We start from the raw sequence: 19,691 nt of genomic DNA, 5'->3' as shown, positions 1-19,691 counted from the left end.
CATGAAAGCAGGGGGGCAAGCCACCCTGCACCCCCCTATTTAAATATTCTCACTCCGAGGTCGCACTGCATACAAACACACACAAACACCACCACACAAGCTACTTTCTCTTCCCACACACACATCACAGCAACAAAACACAGTGACATACACCACAGTCCCTACCCAAACCCCTTAACACACACACACACACACACACACACACACACACACACACACACACACACACACACACACACACACACACACTTACCCGAATACATAACCATAGCGGAACTTTAGAAGCATGAAATTCAAAACCTCCAGTATTCGAGGATTTGAATTTCATGCTTCTAAACTTTCGCTATTATGTGGATTCAGCTTCTTGTCTGGAAATACTGAAATTCAAGATTTCAGTATTTCGAGCTTCTGAACGGAACTCATATACATATATATATATATATATATATATATATATACACATATATATATATATATATATATATATATATTTTAAAAGCTACGTTTCTGTAAACATCATTATTTTATTGGACAGCATAGTTAATGCCTAATGTGTAGATGCATATTGCATTGTAGTTACTTCAAAATTAGCATGACAGTAGTCTCTGAAGCTCTTCTTTTTCGGGGGGGGGGGGACTAACACACCTCTGCTGTATTACTTTTAAAAGATAATTCAGTTTTTCAGTTTTAACTATTTGATTTACACAAACAACAAAAATACAAAGACTCAGCAGAAGATAAGCTACCGTTAAAAATCATACCTCTCAACTGTCCAGATTTTTGCCTCATATTTGGATTTCTGACAAATCACTGAAGATTGAAGTTACTAATTTATGACATGCATTTCAGTTTCAGACTCCATATCTTTCAGAAAATGCATGCTAACAGAAATAATTTATTCTATCAAGTTTCTATAGCTAGAATTATTGCTATTAGTTTAGGCTTTGTCAAGATTTCTTGTGCTAAGAGGTTGAAATATATGATGGAAATTCATGCATATGAAAAGTAAAAAAAAATAAATAAATAACTCCTTTCATTATAACATGTTGATATGTTTCTAGCAGTGCTTTGTTTTGTCTATTAAAACAGTAGGATTCTGAAAATATACATCTACTTCCCTCCTTAGGAAAAAGAACCACTGTCATTGCACAAGCTTTTGTGGATGTAATTGGAAGAAACTTAATTGATCCCGCCGCTATTGCAAAGGCACTGGAAAATAAAGTAAGTATTTATTTTACTAAATTGTCAGGGATTAGTTTACAAACTGCAGCCTTCCAGATATGTAAAATGTTGAAAGCAATATAAGGAAGTAAGAATGAAAGTAGCTGATGTGTATTACTGGATTTCTTTCATATTTGCATTTGTAAGATGCTTTTACAAGGCCCACTGATATTTTCCCCTTCAAAAAAGAACACATTTAACCAGCGCTTCCTTGAAAATGTGCAGCTGGTAACTCGAGGACAGGAATGTACTTGGGTGGGTGATAGAGCTGCTTGGGGTGGGCCTAGGATGAAGCAGACAACAAGCAGCTAACCTATCCTGGGAGGGCTGTGTAGTATGGAGAAACCCAATATCTCTGCTATGTCTATGGGAGACCTCATAGGCTATTTCATGGCAATGCAAGGTAGCAATGATAACATATCACTGTAGTAACCACAGCCATAGCTATGGTAGATGAAAGGCCACCACATGAGTGTCCACTCCCAGGATCCATGGTCACTGCTCCCCATCAAATTCCTTGCTACCTAGGCTTAGTGGTGAGTTATCATTCATGTCAACTTCCTAAGTAATTTGTCCTCACCAAGGCATTTGTCACAATACCACACTGGAATATTATAGATAAACTCACAAAATTGGGCATAAACCTCTATGTCACTGGATGGATAGCCAAATTGCTCATGGATAGTAAACATTTGATTAGAGTGGGGGAAGTCCACATCCAGCAAGAGGCAAATTGCCAGTAGAGTACCACAGGTTTCAGAGCTGGGCCCCCTCCTGTTTGGGATATGCTTCTCAGATGTCAAGGCAAATGTAAATGGCCTTTGGCTGTCCATGTTTGTGATGACTACAAGCTAGGGGCAATAATTGACTCCACAGATGATGTTGATATCCTACAGAACGGTCTGACAAAGACTAATGATTCATGTCAGAGCCATGGTCTCAAACTACATGTGAATAAGTGCATAATAATACTCTTTGGGAAATCAAATACCCCTGCAAATTACAACAGTGATTGCAGCCCACTAAGAATGGACTCAGTGGTGAGAGATCTGGATACTCAGAAAGATAGTAATCTGAACTTTCACCACTATGTGTCCATGGAGGTGTGGAAATCCTTCTGTGTGGCTTAGCTTATAAGTAAGGGCATTGCATCCAGATATAAGGATGTCATAGTACCACTGCTCTTGGTCTTCATCAGACCAATAACTGAGTACAATGCATCCTTAAAGTTGGAGCATCCTTAAAGGTTTCTCAACAAAATTATACAGGGTATTACTGACATGTCATATATGGACCAATTAGAGGCCTTATTACTGTATTCACTTTCCTACCAATTACTGAGGGGTGATCTGTACCTAAGCTGTGAGGCCGGCTCTTAACCACCCCTGATGGAAATGTTGCATATTTGCAGAACTAACTGCCAAGAGTTACCCGCTCCAAAGATCTAAACCTAATCTCTGCCATGAATAGATCATGCTGGAGAGACAGATAGGAGTCCTAGACATTGCCCATCCTCTGGAATAGGCTTCCCATTCACATGAAGCAGACCCCATCTCTAATCATCTTCAAGAGCAATCTGGGCCAATAGATGGAAAATCACAAATTCACTCGTCCAGGGGTGGGGGGGGGGCATGTCACTTATGGACAGATGCAGTGTGTAAAAATATTCAAAACTCTGCTTGCTGTCCCTTGTTATCAATTCCCTAGGGATAGCAAATTAGGTAAAATCTGTATAAAACTGGCTAGGGTTGTAATGGCTCTTGAGCCATTAGCCTAGTAATCTCCTAAGAATCTATGAGTACTTGGAAGACCTCATGCCTCTCACCTGTCCCTGAATTTTCAGAATGCCCCTGAGTCTGCCTCAGATTTTCCCTCTAACCCTCATAATTTCTTTAGATATTCTAGAAAATGTATGATGATTATTCAGTCAGTAATGCCAGACATTATAATTTCATCTTGTTGTTTAGAAAAAACATACTATTGCAACATCTGTTGTTCTGTTAAGTTTTTAAGTTAATTAGCATAATATTTTAAAATTGTTTCTAATTTTGAACCTTTGTCCCCCTATTATTTTTGGCTTTGGTCAGAATATTTGAGCAAAAAAGCCAACTGGTATGGTGGACCCATCTGGCAAAGGGCTACAGCCTGGGAATTCTAAAAGGAGTACTTTGGGGATCTAATTATGACTGAGTGTAGGCAACTGGGAACACAGCAAGGCTTTGCTTGAGTTGGGAGGGGGAGAGTATTAAAAAATAAATAAATAGGTAATATCCTTAAATTTATACTTCATTGTTAAATAACATGCTGATAATGTGCAGAACAAAGTAACATGTCCTAGCTTTTTGTCTAAATATCCATCAAAAGTGAGAGATAAGTAAGTTATTCACTTCCATTAGTATTTCTGGAAGCAAGCCTCTGTTTGGTTTCATGTTAGTATAAGGCAAGTAAGTAGTCAAAATGACGGAATACCATTTAGAAGAAGCAACTGAGATCTTTTATTATAGACATCTTTTTTTTTTTTTCTAAAACTGTTTTGAAAAATGCTGATTTCTCTTCATGAAAATGTCAAGCAATTAACAGAATCTGACCTAATAAAAGGTCATGGGAGGCAGATGACAATATAAGCCTAATAAGAGAGAACAAAATGTCCAGTGGGAGAGAAGGGGGGATAGGGAACTTAGCAAATGAATATACTGGATGTGGGGGACTACTATAAATACAAAAAAAGAGAATAACGGAAGTATAATTATTTATTTATTTATTCATTCATTCATTTATTTATTTATTTATTTATTTATTTATTTATTTATTTATTTATTTATTTATTCATTTATTTATTTATTTATTTATTTATTCATTCACTGATCCTTGGGGATTTGAGCATTACGTAAAGGAGAATGGAAGTTTAAGAATATGAAGGAGAGGCGCCCTGAGAACTACAGTAAGGTGTCACATTAGGGAACCTTAGCCAGGTGCAAATTTTGTCCATACATCTCAGAGAAGTATAGATATGTTTTTGTAAGTAAACTATGGGGGAAAGCTTCCTATAATCAGAGGAATAAATACGTTAATGAAGGGATGTGTTCAGGTTCATAACTATTTAATGGAATGGGGGGTTATCACATCTAAATAAAAGATGCACTAAGATATAAAAAAGCTGTATAGGGAGTGTGAAAGAACACTAGCCCTTAAAAGATGGATATGAAATTAAGAGATATCACTACTTAAGAACTGAGGAGTGTAAAGTGCTGGAACAATATTATTCAGAAAGACGCGTGTTTTAAAAAGAGTAGGAGTGAGTTATGATTAATTTGTCAGGGTTATCTTCAGATCAAAGACAGGATGACAAGAGATGCACATGGAATAAACTGTGGCTAAAAAGGTTTTTTTTCTGATGATGAATGTTTAATATCAGGAGAGTATGAAGATGAACATACCATCTAAGGTTATTAGTGAAGTTTTTATTGTCATTTTGGAACTGAAGAAAGATGGCTTGCTTCAAAACCTGGAATTTAATATGCAAAGGAGGCTAGCTCTAAACCACAAAATACACATTTTTTATTTTACATTTGTTGACCGGGCTAGTCTAACTGGATATATTCCATTTTCAGTAGAGGCCCTGGGAGAAAAGCTCCACACATAGCACAAAATATAATATACAGATGTATAACAAATAAAGTAGGAGGAAATTCAGATACAAAAAAGGAGTCTAGAAGAAGTACAATACTAAGAAGCATGAGTATAAAGGATTATATAAGTCATCTTGCAACATGATATATGAGGTACTTTACAGTTCATTGATAGATTAAATAAATACTGGAAGTTATATTAATCTTACTAGTAACAGTTTCTGCATACCATGGGGTACGCAGAGTACGATTGTGTATCCAGAGGCAGTGTGAAGATAGAAGTAGGGAATGGTTGAAAATTAGTCAGGGTTACTGCAGGGACTAGACAATTGGTTTGTGAGAATATTAAGACTGATGGATGTTTATAGATATCAAGTGGAAGGGAAAGTGAAAATTCCCACCCAGTTTAGCACGTGTGTTCCTCATGGCTAGGGGCAACAAGTATGTGTCCCATTATATCCCTTTGTGCGCATCTCTAGGTTAGTCATGTTCAAAATATAAAGGGTAAAATCTACCACAGGAATGTGAAGATATGTTTCTTAATATTCTCACAAACCAATTGTCTAGTTATTACCTATGCACCTATATCTGTTTTTCATAAATGACACAAGATATAATGAAAGCTGTAAATGGCATATATATGTATGTATCACACTTTGCACATTACATTAGAAACATTCCCATAAAAAATGACTCTCAGTTTACAACCAGAGTGCAGACACTGACTATGAAAACCATGAGACAGTTTTGCAATATATTCTGTAATAAACACATTAACTATTAAAACTTCATTATTAACTTTGCATTACCAAACAGAAAAGAATAACACATCTTAATGTATTAGGCAAAACGGATGACAAACTTAAAAATGCTATTGTTTTAAAAGAAACAATCTCTGTTCTGCTAACACACAAGATTATCAGTACACCTATTCAGTAAAGAGTACTAAATTTACATGCAGGAAACAGTTGTGTGTTCTGAGATGAGATACCACCCATCAAACATCCTTACTGTTGAAAAACAGATGCCCTTAAATCATAGTCAATCAAATACGGCATATTACAGAAGAAATTAAGCAAATATAAAAAGTGTGACAGTTTCTCAGTATGAAAAAATTCACAGCCCATAATAGCAATGGATTCTAGAGCAGCTCCTAATATATACTGAACCAGCAATACAGAAAGTTACACAAGTTCCTTCAAACTGTTTGGCAGGATATGGCCTTTGACTCTATATTCATATGTGGAGAATACATTCAAGATGGCAATGGGAACCATCACAAATGTTAATCCAGTAAAGGCGTTAAAAAAGATGGCAATGGGAACCGCCTTCCAAAAGTGAAATATAATGACCAGGCTGGCATGAAGGGTTCCTATTACATTATCGAAATTCTGAAACTCTGAACACCATAAGGTCGAAACCTTATGTTCGAAGTTTCAGAACTTTGATTAAGTAAAAAAAAAGAAAAGAAAAGAAACTAACTCTTATAAGCAGGAATTCCCTTTACCGCACTGTAGTGTGATCTCGGGTTGGTATATTTAAAGAGCGAGGGGTATGGTGGGTGCAGGGTGGCTTGCCCCCCTGCTTACAAGATTAGTTTCTTTTTGTTGTATTTTATTTTTTTTTATGTTGTTTGACATTATAAAACTTCGAATATACAAGTTTGATCTTGTAATGTTCAAAGTTTTATAGTTTCGACAAAGTAATAGGAACCCTAGCATGAATAGCCTAAGCTAATGTGTTAATACTGATGCAGAAAAAAATTGGTCAATGTAATAACAAGCAGCCAAGAAATAGCAAAAGGCAATGGAGGCAAGCAATAGCATGTAGCCTATGTGGCTATACTGTAAACACTTTCCACTATATTTGATTGACAAAATTAAACCAAACCGTGTGCAGATGATCTGCAAACATCCTTCTGACATTTCCACTGCTTATCCTCTTTATCTAGTTCATGTCTTCAGGGTAGTAGGGCATGCTGACACATAGGTGTTACTTTAAACTGGGTGAAGCTGGCTTAGGAATGTGCCTTGTATATCAATTAAGACAACAGGGCATCTGTCCTTCACTGGATTCTGGTATCACATCTCCACAAATATCACTTTCCAGAAACCCTACCCAATACCCTTAGTGACCATTAATCCTCACATGTGTAAACCCCATAAGATAAAAGCATGTCACAAATTGACAAACTTTGATTGTAACAAACTAAATAGCCAGCTCTCAGCTATCGACTGGTCATTCCTCCACCAGTTGCCCCTTAATAAAGCTGTAATGGAATTTAACAACATATTCCTTAACATTCTCAACTCCCTAGCCCCCACACGCAATGTTAGAATAAAAGCAGCTATATCCCCTTGGCTAACAAACTCCACCAGCTCCCTAATGGATCAGAGGGATAAAACCTGGAAGCTCTGGACTAAAACCAAACTCCCCTCCCACCTCCAACAATACAGACACCTACGCAATCTTGCTAAAAAAGCCATCACCAATGATAAGAGAAACTACTACACTAACCCTCCTAAGTCACACCTAAACAACCCAAAGAAGTTCTGGCATACAATTAGCCAAATCTTTCATCCAGGCAACCCATCCTCTCCCCAACCTAGCACTACAAACACTCCTCTTCTCACTGCTACAAATTTTAACTCCTATTTTATAGACTCCATTAGCAAACTAACCAAACATCCTAATTCCAACACTGACACTACCCCATCCACCAACCCTCTCAAACCCTTTAACACCTCCTCACCCTTCTCCCTAAATACTGTATCCACCAACCACATTAAATCCCTGCATCTTAAACTTAAACCTTGCACCCCTCCACTCTTTCTTCAGAAAGCAGCCAACTCCATTCCCCTCCCCATCTCTCTTCTCATTAACTGACCCATTACTGAGGCCAAAGTCCCTGCAATTTGGAAAAAAAAAATTCTACACCTTACCCAACCATAAAGGAGGCAGCTCTACTGAACTGTCAAGCTTTAGGCCTATAGCAATCCTATCATCCCTCTCTAAGATTTTGGAAAAATGTGTACACAAACAAGTCCTGCAATACATCATACAAGAAAATCTAATCACCCCCACCCAACATGGCTTTCACCCTGGCCACAGTACCTCTACAGCCCTCATTTCCTTCATCAACATCATTGTGCAAGCCAGAGATCAGAACAAACTAGTCTCTTGCCTCTTTCTTGAACTCTCTAGAGCTTTTGACACCGTCTCTCACCCCCTCCTCGTAAACAAACTCTTTGAACTCAACCTATCCACCTCTACTATCTCCTGGTTTTCTAGCTACCTCAGCAATCTTTTCCAATCAGTTAAATGACTTTCTGCTATCTCCCCAGTACTCCCTATAAATATGGGGGTCTCCCAAGGTTCATTTCTGGGCCCACTACTATTTAATAGTTTTATCAATCGATTATCTACCTACACACCACGGTCATCACTGGTACAATATGCTGATGACTCCACAGTCATCACCATAGCTGGTACCCTCTCTGGTATACAGACTACAACTCAGAGCTTCTTTTTGTCTATTGAAAACTGGCTCAACCAAAACCATCTAATATTAAACCCAAAGAAGACTAAACTCTTGCTCTTCATCCCTAAAGCAATCAATCATCTAAAATCTTATTTCTCTATCACTTCCCACAATAACACACTCTTCACAGTTGAAACTCACACCAGACTAATCAGGGTCATTATTGATGACCAGCTGAAATTTGACCTGCATAAAAAACAACCAAAAACTTGGACTCCTCTACAGGAACAAAAACTTTGTATCCAGTAAAGCCAAGACAGTCCTATAACATGCCTACCTACTACCAACCCTTCTTTACAGCTCTCAAAACCTCACCAACTTACAAACCACACTTCTCTCTAAACTGTAATCCACTTACAAGTGGCCAAATTTGCTACCAAACACCCGTACTATTCTCACCACTGGCTAGCACTGAGGAAACTAAACTGGTTAGAGCTTCCCCACAAGCTTCTCCTCTCACAACTTCAGATAATTCACTCTGTACTCCACCAGCCGTCTTTCTGTCCCAGCATTACCTCTATCATCTCCCCTTACACCCCACCTAGAACTCTTCGGAGCTCAGCACATCTCCTTTCTATATACAAGCCAAAGATTAACATTGGCAAGAACCTCTACAACTATTCCCCAGCAGAGAGATGGAATAAACTTCCATTCGACATTCGAAATACTAAGCCTAAACACCAGTTCAGAAATGCTGTAAAAAAACTACCTAAGCAATACAAGACTATGTCAGTGTAATCATCCCTGTGACTGACCTTATTCGTCTCTCTCAGCTTGCCTTCCTTCCTTTTTCATTCTTGTTTCACCCAACTTCCTCTCTCTACCACTACACTTCTCTACACTACTCCCTCTTCTAATAGCTTCTCTGCCTTATACCTCCATATTTACTATAGACTCTAATAAAAATTATTGTGCCTTGCTATTTCTGCCCACTGTTGCTGTTCAGCTGAATGGAAGATGAAGGATGTAAATATTCTATTTGTTCTTTCTTACTCTGTACAGTACCAGGTGTACTATACTGATTATTGAATCTATTTTGTCACTCAATTTAAACTTAGCTAACTTTTTTTTTCTCTACTGGTAACTACTGTCTATATAACTATATATTATGTTAATTTAGTTACATAAAAGTGTCTATGTTTTTGTGAAGTTTTTCTACTCGGGTCTCCACTGAAAAAGGGATTTTTGTCCGAGCTGGACTAACCCATTCAACAAATGTAAAATAAATAAATAAATACTGCCATTCCACTTCTTCAAATGTAACCCCCCAGCACTTTTCTTCCTTGCGTCTTACATACCCTTAAAGGATGGCTTCTGGTGATGGCACAGTTTCATAGGATTACAGGACCATAAGAAAACACTAAGCTAAAATCCCTAAAGGACTTTTTAAAGCCTAGCCATGCTTCCCAGAAATATTAGAAATGTATTAGTCCTGTAAGTTATGTGTGTGTGTGTGTGTGTGTGTGTGTGTGTGTGTGTGTGTGTGTGTGTGTGTGTGTGTGTGTGAGGGGGGGGTACATAAAATGTGGGCATGGGTGGTCAAGCATTTACATGCTTCCTCTAATAGAGACATAGGTGCCAGGCCATGGGTAAATTTGCAATTCTCCATCCAGTGTTCAAAGTTTTGCTTGAATAAGTGCAGGGAATAACTTTGCTATGCATAGCTGAAAAGCCCATTCCAGGTACAGGACAGCCTCTGACACACACATCTGTCCTTGCATTATGCCCTATTTATGCCACAGGCTAGGTTTTGGACCCTGGATTGGGTGTTTCTGGTGCAATTTGTATTGCGGATGTGCAACAAGTTCATTAAGGCTGGATGAGAGGATACTTTGTAGGCCAGGCATAGGTCGCCTCAGTAGCCTGTAGGAGACTACATTATAAGGGAAATGTATTGAGGTACCCCACATAGGATTTATGTTCTAAACAGTGTATTCTTTTTTGTGAAGAGCCTCTGTGTTTGCTCCATTTGTTGCATATACCTGGGAAGGTATATACCTATGAGTACGTTGTACTCAATAATTGGTCTTATTAGGTAGAGTGAAATGGAACAATGACATCTTTGGACCTGGAAGCCATAGCCTTGCTTATAAGTTGTGCAACATGGAATGATTTTCTTAGAGCTGTAGGTGTATGATAATCAAAAGTCAAGGCACTAACTACATGCATTCACAAATCTGTGACTACTGGATCTACTCTTAGGGTTGTACTATTGTTATAGTAATTTGCAGGGGTCACTTTCTTACTTAAGGAGATGACTATGCACTTCTTAGCATTAAGTTTAAGAGCATGACTCCAGCACCAGTTATCAGTGTATATCACACCCTCTTAGAGGATGTCTGTGTCTGTGAGGGATTCAATAATTGCATAGAATTTGCAATCATATGTGAACTTGGTCAGCTAGTGGTCTTTGACATCAGCCTTGAATTCAGAGAAGTAGAAAGTAGATGATAAAAAAGAACAGTGCCAGCAACAAGGTCTAAATGACTCCTCTAGTGGCTAGCCTTTTTTTTTGAGGTATACTCCTGAGTCCTATCTGTGAGCTACTTGTCTAATTCATTAAGGTTGTCTACAATACCTCAGTAGTGAACTGTGTTGTATTTTTTGACCAGGTCTAGGTAGATGATATGCATTGTTTTGTCCAGATCCATTGCTTTGTTGACATTCTCAAAGAATTCTACCAGGATGAGTAGGCATGACCTTCCTTTGATAAAACCAAAGTGAGGTGGATCAAACATATGTCATTATTAATTAAGTCCATGATAACTCTTTCCATGGCCTTGCATGTGAGACTAGTCAGGCTTATGGGACCATGGTTGGCCTACCCTTATGTAGTGGTATAACAGATGCAATCTTCCATTTGCTGGACACAAAGCCCGCTTGGAGGCTATGATTGAGTACTGCTTCTAAAGGCATCCAATTTGCAATAATCTGTGAATTTTGTCAGCAAGAGGCCTTTGACATCAGCTTTGAATTCAGAGAAGTAGATGCCAAAAAGGAGTGGTCCCAGCACCAAGCTTTGAGAAACTCCGCTAGCAACTGGCCTTTTTGTAGAGGTAGACTCCTCTATCTTAACTTCTTACATTCTATATGTGAGCCATTTGTCTATTGAATGGGTGAAATAAGGCTTTATACCTGCTTCAGTGAGGTTGTCTATAATGCTCTAGTGGGGAATTGTGTTGTGTGCTTTGGCCAGGTCAGGTTAAGCAGTACCCATTATTCTGTCCTCATCCATTGCTTTGGTGACCTTCTCAAAGAATTCTACCAAGTTTAGTAGGCAGAGCATTTCCCTGACAAAAACAAACTGAGGTAGATCCAGCATCTGAAGGTTTCAGGTGTTGTTATTTATTATGTCCGTATTAACTCTTTCCATGGCCTTGCACTTGAGACCAGTCAGGCTTATGGGTCCACGGATGGCCTGACCTTATGTAGCATACAATTTCCAGTCTTCTATTTGCTTTGCATAAAACGTATTTGCAGGATATGACTGAGGCTCTGAATGGCCATATTTCATACTATTAAGGAGGCTTCCTGGGATATTATCAAGTCCCATTGGTGTAGTGTTCTTTTTTTTTTCCTCAAAGAAGCTTCACACCTCATGAATGGAAAAAGGCAATAGTCATCCCTCTGCACAAAAGTGGACCATCTGCAGTCCCTGGAAGCTACAGAACCATAAATCTCACTAGCCTTATATGTAAACCCATGGAAATAATTATCATGGAGATGATCAATAGAGATAGTGGGTCTATATTAGAAACCCAAAAAACGAATTAAGCGAATACGTTTACAACGACACATAAAGGTCGATATATGAAATGAGCAAACAACATAAATGGCGAAAGGGAGAATGCCGAACGCATTTCCTCAGCCAGCAGGGTGATCATGGGGATGAGGAAATAAATCATTTTCCCCACTGTAGTTTGGTCTCGGAGTTGGTATATTTAAGTAGGGGGTGTGTGGGTGGTGCAGGGTGGCTTGCCCCCCCCGCAAAAACGTTTAGAAAAGTGTTTCAGTTTAGGTTTTTTGAGTTGGGTTTATCTTACCTGTATGGCGCTGTTGCTTCCGGTATCACGTTCGGCGTTCTCCATTTTGCCATTTACGTCATTCGCTCATTTCACACATCAACCTTTATGTGTCGATGAATTAAAGCAATGTATGAGGGAAAAATCATTCACACTGCCTACCTTGACCTGGCCAAATCATTTGACACAATACTCCACTTGAGCATTGTTGACAAACTCAGGAGGTTAGGTGCAAACCCATATGTCACCCAGTGGATAGCCAACTGGCTCACAAACATGACCCAGGAAGTTAGAACTAGGGAGTCTACCTTTGCAAAGAGGCCAGTAACAAGTGGAGTCCCTCAGAGATCAGTCCTTGGACCACTTTGTTTAGGCATTTACTTCTCATAAGTCAAGACCAATGTCAGTTGTCTCTGGCTAACTAAATTTGCAGAAGATTGTAAATTAGGAGCTGTTATTGAATCCCACACTGAAACAAATGTTCTCCAGGAGGGGCTAACACAGACAAATAACTGGTGTCAGAGCCATGGATTAAAACCAAATGCCAAGAAATACACAATAGTATCCTTTGGGAAGTCTTCCACCCCTGGTAACTCTCATATTGACAACACAACCCTTAGAATTGACCCAGTAGTCAGGGACTTATGGACATACATACATCATAATCTACCCTTTGACCATCCACGTGTCTACAGTGGTGAGGAAATCATTCCATGTTTTGCAACTTATAAATAAAGGTATGGCATCTACGTCCAAGGAAGTCATTGTTCCACTGTATTCGGCATTCATCAGATCTATCATTGAGTACAATGCCCCCTTTGGTATGTACCTAACTAGGCATATCCAACAATTGGAATGTCTACAGAGGTTCCTCAACAATAAAAGAATACAGGGAGTAAGTAAAGTGTTCTATGCAGACCGCTTCAAGGCCCTATCACTGTATGCTGTTGCCTACAGGCTTTTGAGGGGTGATCTATGCCTGGCATGCAGGGCATTGTCAGATCCTACTCTGATGGAACTCCTGCATATCCACAAAACAAATGGCACCAGAATTACCCAGTTTAAAGACTTAAACCTTGCCTGCGATATCAATAGAACCTGCTGTAAAGCTAGGTATCTATCCCAGAGACTACCCTGTCTATGGAACAGGCTCCTCATCCATGTGAAGCAGAGTTCCTCCCTAACCCAATTCAAGTGCAACTTGGACAATTAAATGGGAGACCAGAAATTCATCCCTGGTTTAGTGCCTATTTCTCTAATGGACACAGGTAACCTGTAAATGGTTCATCTCCCAGGCCCATGATTACACTTATCAAGGGTATCAGAACTTGTCAGAGATTTGGGGTGCATGGCTAGGCTTAAAAAGGCCTTTGTGGTTGTTAGCCTAGTAAACACCTATGAACCTATGAACTTGTAGTTTGCAAGCATGTGGTATGGTATGGTGTGGCATGGTATGGTATGGTATAGTATGGTATGGTATGGTATGGTATGGTATGGTATGGTATGGGAATTTGCCTTTGTTAACTTAGGTGTGATGAAGCTTAAGGTAGCCCTTAGATGTGTTTGTTTTTCACAAAATTGAGACACCACCACTTTTTGTCCCTTCATGTGCAGTGACAGGTCTAAATGTGTGGAAGGTATAACAGCAATGCACTGCCAGGTGCTCTCTATGGCTTTTAAGCCATGTTTCAGTAACTCTACAGATGACTACATTCTTCAAGGTGAGGAGACCTTGTAGGGTGTGGAGTTTCTTGGTTAGACACCTGGAACTGAGGCATAACACCTTTAGATTTTTGTGATTTAGTGTTGCTATGTTGGAAGGATTATCAATATTGTAATGCCTAAAAAAGGCAGACTTGGGGTGGAGAAGGTTTTAGCTGATATTTGAAAGCCTAGTGAGAATAGGTGCAAACCATCCCTGATCTATCAACCATATTTTCCCAGGCTGACAAATATTTTACTCCCATTGCATGACACCAAGCACTAAGCCAATTACTAAAGTGAATTATCTTCTGTTCATATTACAGCATCATCCTTGGAGAGGGTAAAATGTTGCTCAGTGTTGGCCTCGTACTGACATGGGACATATAGTCCAAGAGCTCCATCATGTCTCTCTTAATATAGTCCCGAGAGGTATGTTATAGGTCATTTACACCTACATGGACTATAACTGTGTTACTGGCACCTTGAAATTAGATTGCAATGGGAGAAAAGCAGAGAATAAAAGCCAAGAGATAAGGAAAGTCAGAAATAAAGGAATGTTGGATGAGAGAAAATGGGAAATAGACACCATAATCATGAATAGAAAGCAAACAATTGATATAAGCAATAGACTGCCTCCCAGATCAAGATGCAGCACTCATTAATCATATCTGCAGTAAAAATGTGACTGTTACAGTGAAAACTAAAAGCTAAAATAATGATTATATATATATATATATATATATATATATATATATATATATATATTTTTTTTTTTTTTTGGAGCCTTTCTCTCCAGGCCCCCTCTAGAAATGGGCTCCTACCCAGTCGGACTTTTCCAGTAATAAAATGTCCGTATCTAAATAAATAAATAAATGGCTATGCATTATTTAACCAACACTTAAACACTTATTAGGCATGCCTATATAGTCATGGAGAGCAATTATGCATAGGCTAGTATATCCAATAAAACAGTTATATGAAAATTAGATCACTTAACATAGTGACTCTAACAAATGAAACCCATGCTGACCATGTAGATTAACCAATTCTCAGATATAATGCGGTAACCCACACATAACTACAACTAGTGCAAAAATACAGCTAGTAAAGGAAAACTACAGCAAAAGAAAAATGCAGTCATGAAGCCACACATCTGATGACTAATATATTCAAATTCTTCTGACTGGTAACATCTATGAGTCCTCTTATTTTCTGTGACCTTTCCATTTGTTTTTTTTTTTTTTTGGAGGAGGGATTCAGGGGTATGAAACTCCATCAAAGAGCACAGAAAGTTTAATGAGGATCTGGGTGTAAAAATTGTAAAGTGATGCACAATGGCTAACATGGGGATTTAAAGTGAGCATTCAGCTTTGGGCAGACAAGGTAAGAGACAAAAGTGACAGATGAAACAGGTGAAATTGTAGCTGCAGTGGATTAGGGATAGTAGCACTAAGTGTATGCCAGTAACTATCTGAGATAAAATGCATTGTACTGAAACATCTGCGGTGGTGCTAGCATTAAGCACTATGTTCTCTAACTTGTGTGACTAGATAGGTAGGGGTTGTAATGTCACAGGAAGAGGGTTAATCCATATTCTACATATAGTGTGTGCAGAATATGAAGGGGGCCTTGTAAAATGAATAACAATGCTTAATAATTTAGGAGAGTTATGATATTGTTGGAATAGAGATTGAGTAGAAATGCAAATATATTTTCTTCTATTCTAATAAGATGTAAATGCTGAATATTTGTGTTATATGTACTATGGCAGGTATGTGTGATCTAAGATACATTTTGTTGAGGAAAAAAAACATTGTCAGAATTGATCTGAAACATTTAATTGAAAACACAAATCTGTGAATCGCATTCGACAGAAAAATGTGTAAGAATATAGAAAAGCAGTGGTGGTGTGCTTCTGGATCATAAGAATTTGAATGCAAATTAGCTTTGACCTGTATTTGTACTTTGCTAATACCCTCTCTTATATTATACTTTCATCTCAGGAAGTTGTTTTTTCACAGCAGTGATTCAGTGTTTGACAAGCTTTATCTTTGTTCTGCAGTTATATGACTGTGAAGTTTGTTTATTTAAGTAAGCTGCTGAAGTCCCCTTGAATAAAAAACATTTCTGGAGGTATATTTAGGTTAAATGAAATGTTATATGATATGTGTTTCAGTCATTTGTGTTTGCTTATTTTTTTATGAAATGTGTTTTAGATCAAATTAACATAATTTTTGTATAATATGGTATACCAATGTGGAATAATCATTATATTTGAAAATGTCAATGTCAAATGGTATTGTTGAAAAGATTTATTACACATACAACAATCTTCTTCTTCTTCTTTCGGCTTTTACCGGTTAGGGGTCGCCACAGCAGATCACCTGTCCGCTCATGACTTGCAGTGGAGTTTTACAGTGTCGAGTTGCCAGCCCGGCACCCACTCTTCTACAGAAGGCACACACATGCACACACTCACACCTAGGGTCAATTTAGAGTGCCCGATCCACCTGCAGCATGTCTTTGGGATGTGGGAAGAAACCGGAGCACCCGGAGGAAACCCACGCGACCACAGGGAGGACATGCAGACTCCACACAGAAGGCACCCCTGCCGAGGATCGAACTGGAGAACCTCTTGCTGTGAGGCGGCAATGCTAATCACAAAGTAAAAAAAAATAAATAAATAAATCGAATAAACAGCTACTTTATATCTCAGATTCTCCAATATCAGCTATTCCATATAATATGCTCTGTGATGATGCATGCTAAAGAAGTTTTCTCTCAGTGGTTGTTTCTGCTGTGAAGTGAAACATTTTGATTGAGTGACTCACCATAAAAGAGAGGTTGCTGCTATGTGGGTACACTACAGTGAAAATTGCACCAGAAGTACCTGTTATTCTTAGACAGGTAAACAAATGAAGTTGATTGTTAGCTTTACTTGCAGACATAGCAAGAACTGAATCTGCATACCTACTGTATGAGTTTGTAATAAAAGGAACACAACTTTCTCATCTTCATTAGAGAATTATTACAAAAAGAAGCTGTTCTCAATGCATGTCCCTCAATCCTGAAGACTGAGCTTAGGGGTTGTCTCACATTCATAGCAGCTGTCTGCGAAAGAGTGGCTACACCCATATACAGACAAAGTAATCACTGGTTATTTCTGATGTCTGCATCATGACTACAGGGATGCAAAAGCTTCTGCAAGAAACCCCCCAGTTTCATAAAATTATTAAACTTGGTGAAGTTATGCCTTAAGTTTGTGCAGACTCTTATGTGGAAATGTAAATAACCATATATTTTGGAAACAGTCAGATACTATAGGCGAACCCTCTAAGTGTGTCATTACTATACTCAAACCGTGTAGCCATGTATAGGTTTTTATCCATGGATGTGATTTTTTTGTTAGCTTAGCTTTACCAGCTGCATTGTAAAAGTGACATGTCTAAACATACACACACACACACACACACACACACACACACACACACACACACACACACACACACACACACACACACACACACACACACACTATAAGGGTCCTGATGGAGAGATGAAAAGACAGCAAATAAAGGAGTGTAGTAGTGCTGAAACTGAATTCATCCTCAAGTCTTGGTGAGTACCTTTGCGAGGTGGACCCTGTTTTTCACAAAATCTCACCAAGGGGACACTGATGTACAGTATAGATTGTATTTATATAGCATATATCATGGACAGAAGTAAATCAAAAATAAAAAAAATAGCTGGGTGCACAACACCCAGGATAAAAAAGTGCCCAATCCTGGTAGGCGCACTAGTGCCAGCAGTGTCTTCTTCTTTTTCCCAGTTAGGGGTCACCACAGCAGATCATCTGTCCACTCATGATTGGCAGTGGAGTTTTACAGTGTCGAGTTGCCAGCCCAGCACCCAATCTTCCACAGAAGGCACACACACACACACACACACACACACACACACACACTCACACCTAGGGCCAATTTAGAGTATCCAATCCACCTACAGCATGTCTTTGGGATGTGGGAGAAAACCAGAGCACTCGGAGGAAACCCACGCGACCACAGGGAGAACATGCAAATTCCACCCCAGCCGAGGATCGAACCGGAGAACTTCTTGCTGTGAGGTGACAATGCTAACCACTGCACCACCGTGGCTGCCCACTGGTGCCAGGAGTGTAGAATCCTCAAAATATGGAAACATTCCTACAATGGGGCCAGGCCAGGCTCAGGGTGAGGATGTATCTACATTGTAGAAGAAAGTAGCAGTCCATAAAAATGACAAAAACTGATTAGCCAAAGAGAGCCATAAAGATGACAGAGTGGACTATTGAGGACAAGAAATAAATTATGTATTGTTACTATTATGTAAAAAGCCCAGAATTTCCAGACACAAGATATACAAAATGATTAAGAGACAAATTAGAGGAAAGAAAAATTCTCCTGCAGGAGAAACTGTCAGAAGCTTCAAATAAAAAATTGTGTAATACAACAGATTTTTGAAAAACAGTATATAGATCATGAAATTTTGATCTGTTTGGAAAAAGAAGTATCTGAGAAAGTGAGAAAATATAAACAACAAAACCTAGAGATATTTGAAAAATATAAAAAAAGAAATATGGACATGGGAAAGAAATAGAGATTTGATATGGTGCAATATTTATGCAAAGGAGAAACCCAAGTTAACTAATATAGAGAAGGCAGTCTCAAAGATATTCAAAGAGAAATACAGGCAAAGGCATCCAGATATGGAACATTTCACAATAGAAAGATTAATAGCACAAAGATTTTATGATGAAAAGACAATTAGTAAAGCAGAAGTTAAAGAAATAGAAGTTGAAGTTATGGAGTGCCTGCAAGGTGAAGGAGTTAATGTAGAAGGTCTAAAACAGATTACATTACAGCATGATGGAGAAAGTCCCCAGAAGGAAAAGCAAGAAGATCAGGAGACATGTGAGGAAGAAATATCGACAGGGAAAGGAAAGAGATTTAATATGGTGTAATATTTATGCAAAGGAGAAAGCAAAACTAACCAATACAAAAAGAGCAGCACCAAAGATACCTGAAGAAAAATATAGGGAAAGGAATCTGGATATGGAAAACTTTACAATACAAAAAATAAGAAGACTAAGAGGAAAAGTAGAAAAAGAGATTAGTAATGGAGAAGTCAAAGAAATAAAAACTGAAGTTATGGAACAGCTGCAAAGAGAAGGATTCAGTGTAGTAAATCAAATGCAGAAAGCATCACAACAGGATAGAGCAATGGATATCCAAATTAAGTGGAAACCAGTGGAAGAGGAAACAATTGGTTAGGTGCCATATCAAGATATTTTGGAGCCTTCCATAGGAAACCAGTATAAAAATTCATTTGAAGCTAGACAGCAGGCCAATGAGTTCCCATATGACAGAACAACCAATGACACAGGAAGAAATTGAAGAGAATGTGCCACAAGAAGATGGTATAGAACTTTCTAAAGAATGCCCGCAGGAAACGGAAAACAAGGGATGTGCCCTCAGTATGGAAGAAAAGGAGTTAAGAGAAGAGTTGCTTGATTTAATAGACAAAGACAGATATATC

At 38.6% G+C, this 19,691-nt stretch overlaps 1 protein-coding gene across 2 annotated transcripts in view; it reads left to right on the top strand.

Moving 5' to 3' along the window:
• Positions 1-19,691, top strand: part of LOC122794810 (IgGFc-binding protein-like) — a 159,056-nt gene that overhangs the window by 126,478 nt on the left and 12,887 nt on the right. For both annotated transcript variants that reach the window (XM_044063421.1, XM_044063420.1), the window contains one exon: positions 1,127-1,221. In XM_044063421.1, the coding sequence (XP_043919356.1) occupies positions 1,127-1,221 (95 nt within the window). The remainder of the gene's footprint in view (positions 1-1,126; positions 1,222-19,691) is intronic.

Source organism: Protopterus annectens, chromosome 2.part1 (genome assembly GCF_019279795.1).
Source record: "Protopterus annectens isolate FY-2018-M chromosome 2.part1, PAN1.0, whole genome shotgun sequence".
NCBI classification, from domain to species: Eukaryota; Metazoa; Chordata; order Ceratodontiformes; family Protopteridae; genus Protopterus; species Protopterus annectens.
Note: the sequence above shows the minus strand (reverse complement) of the source record. Positions and strands in the feature narration are given on the sequence as shown.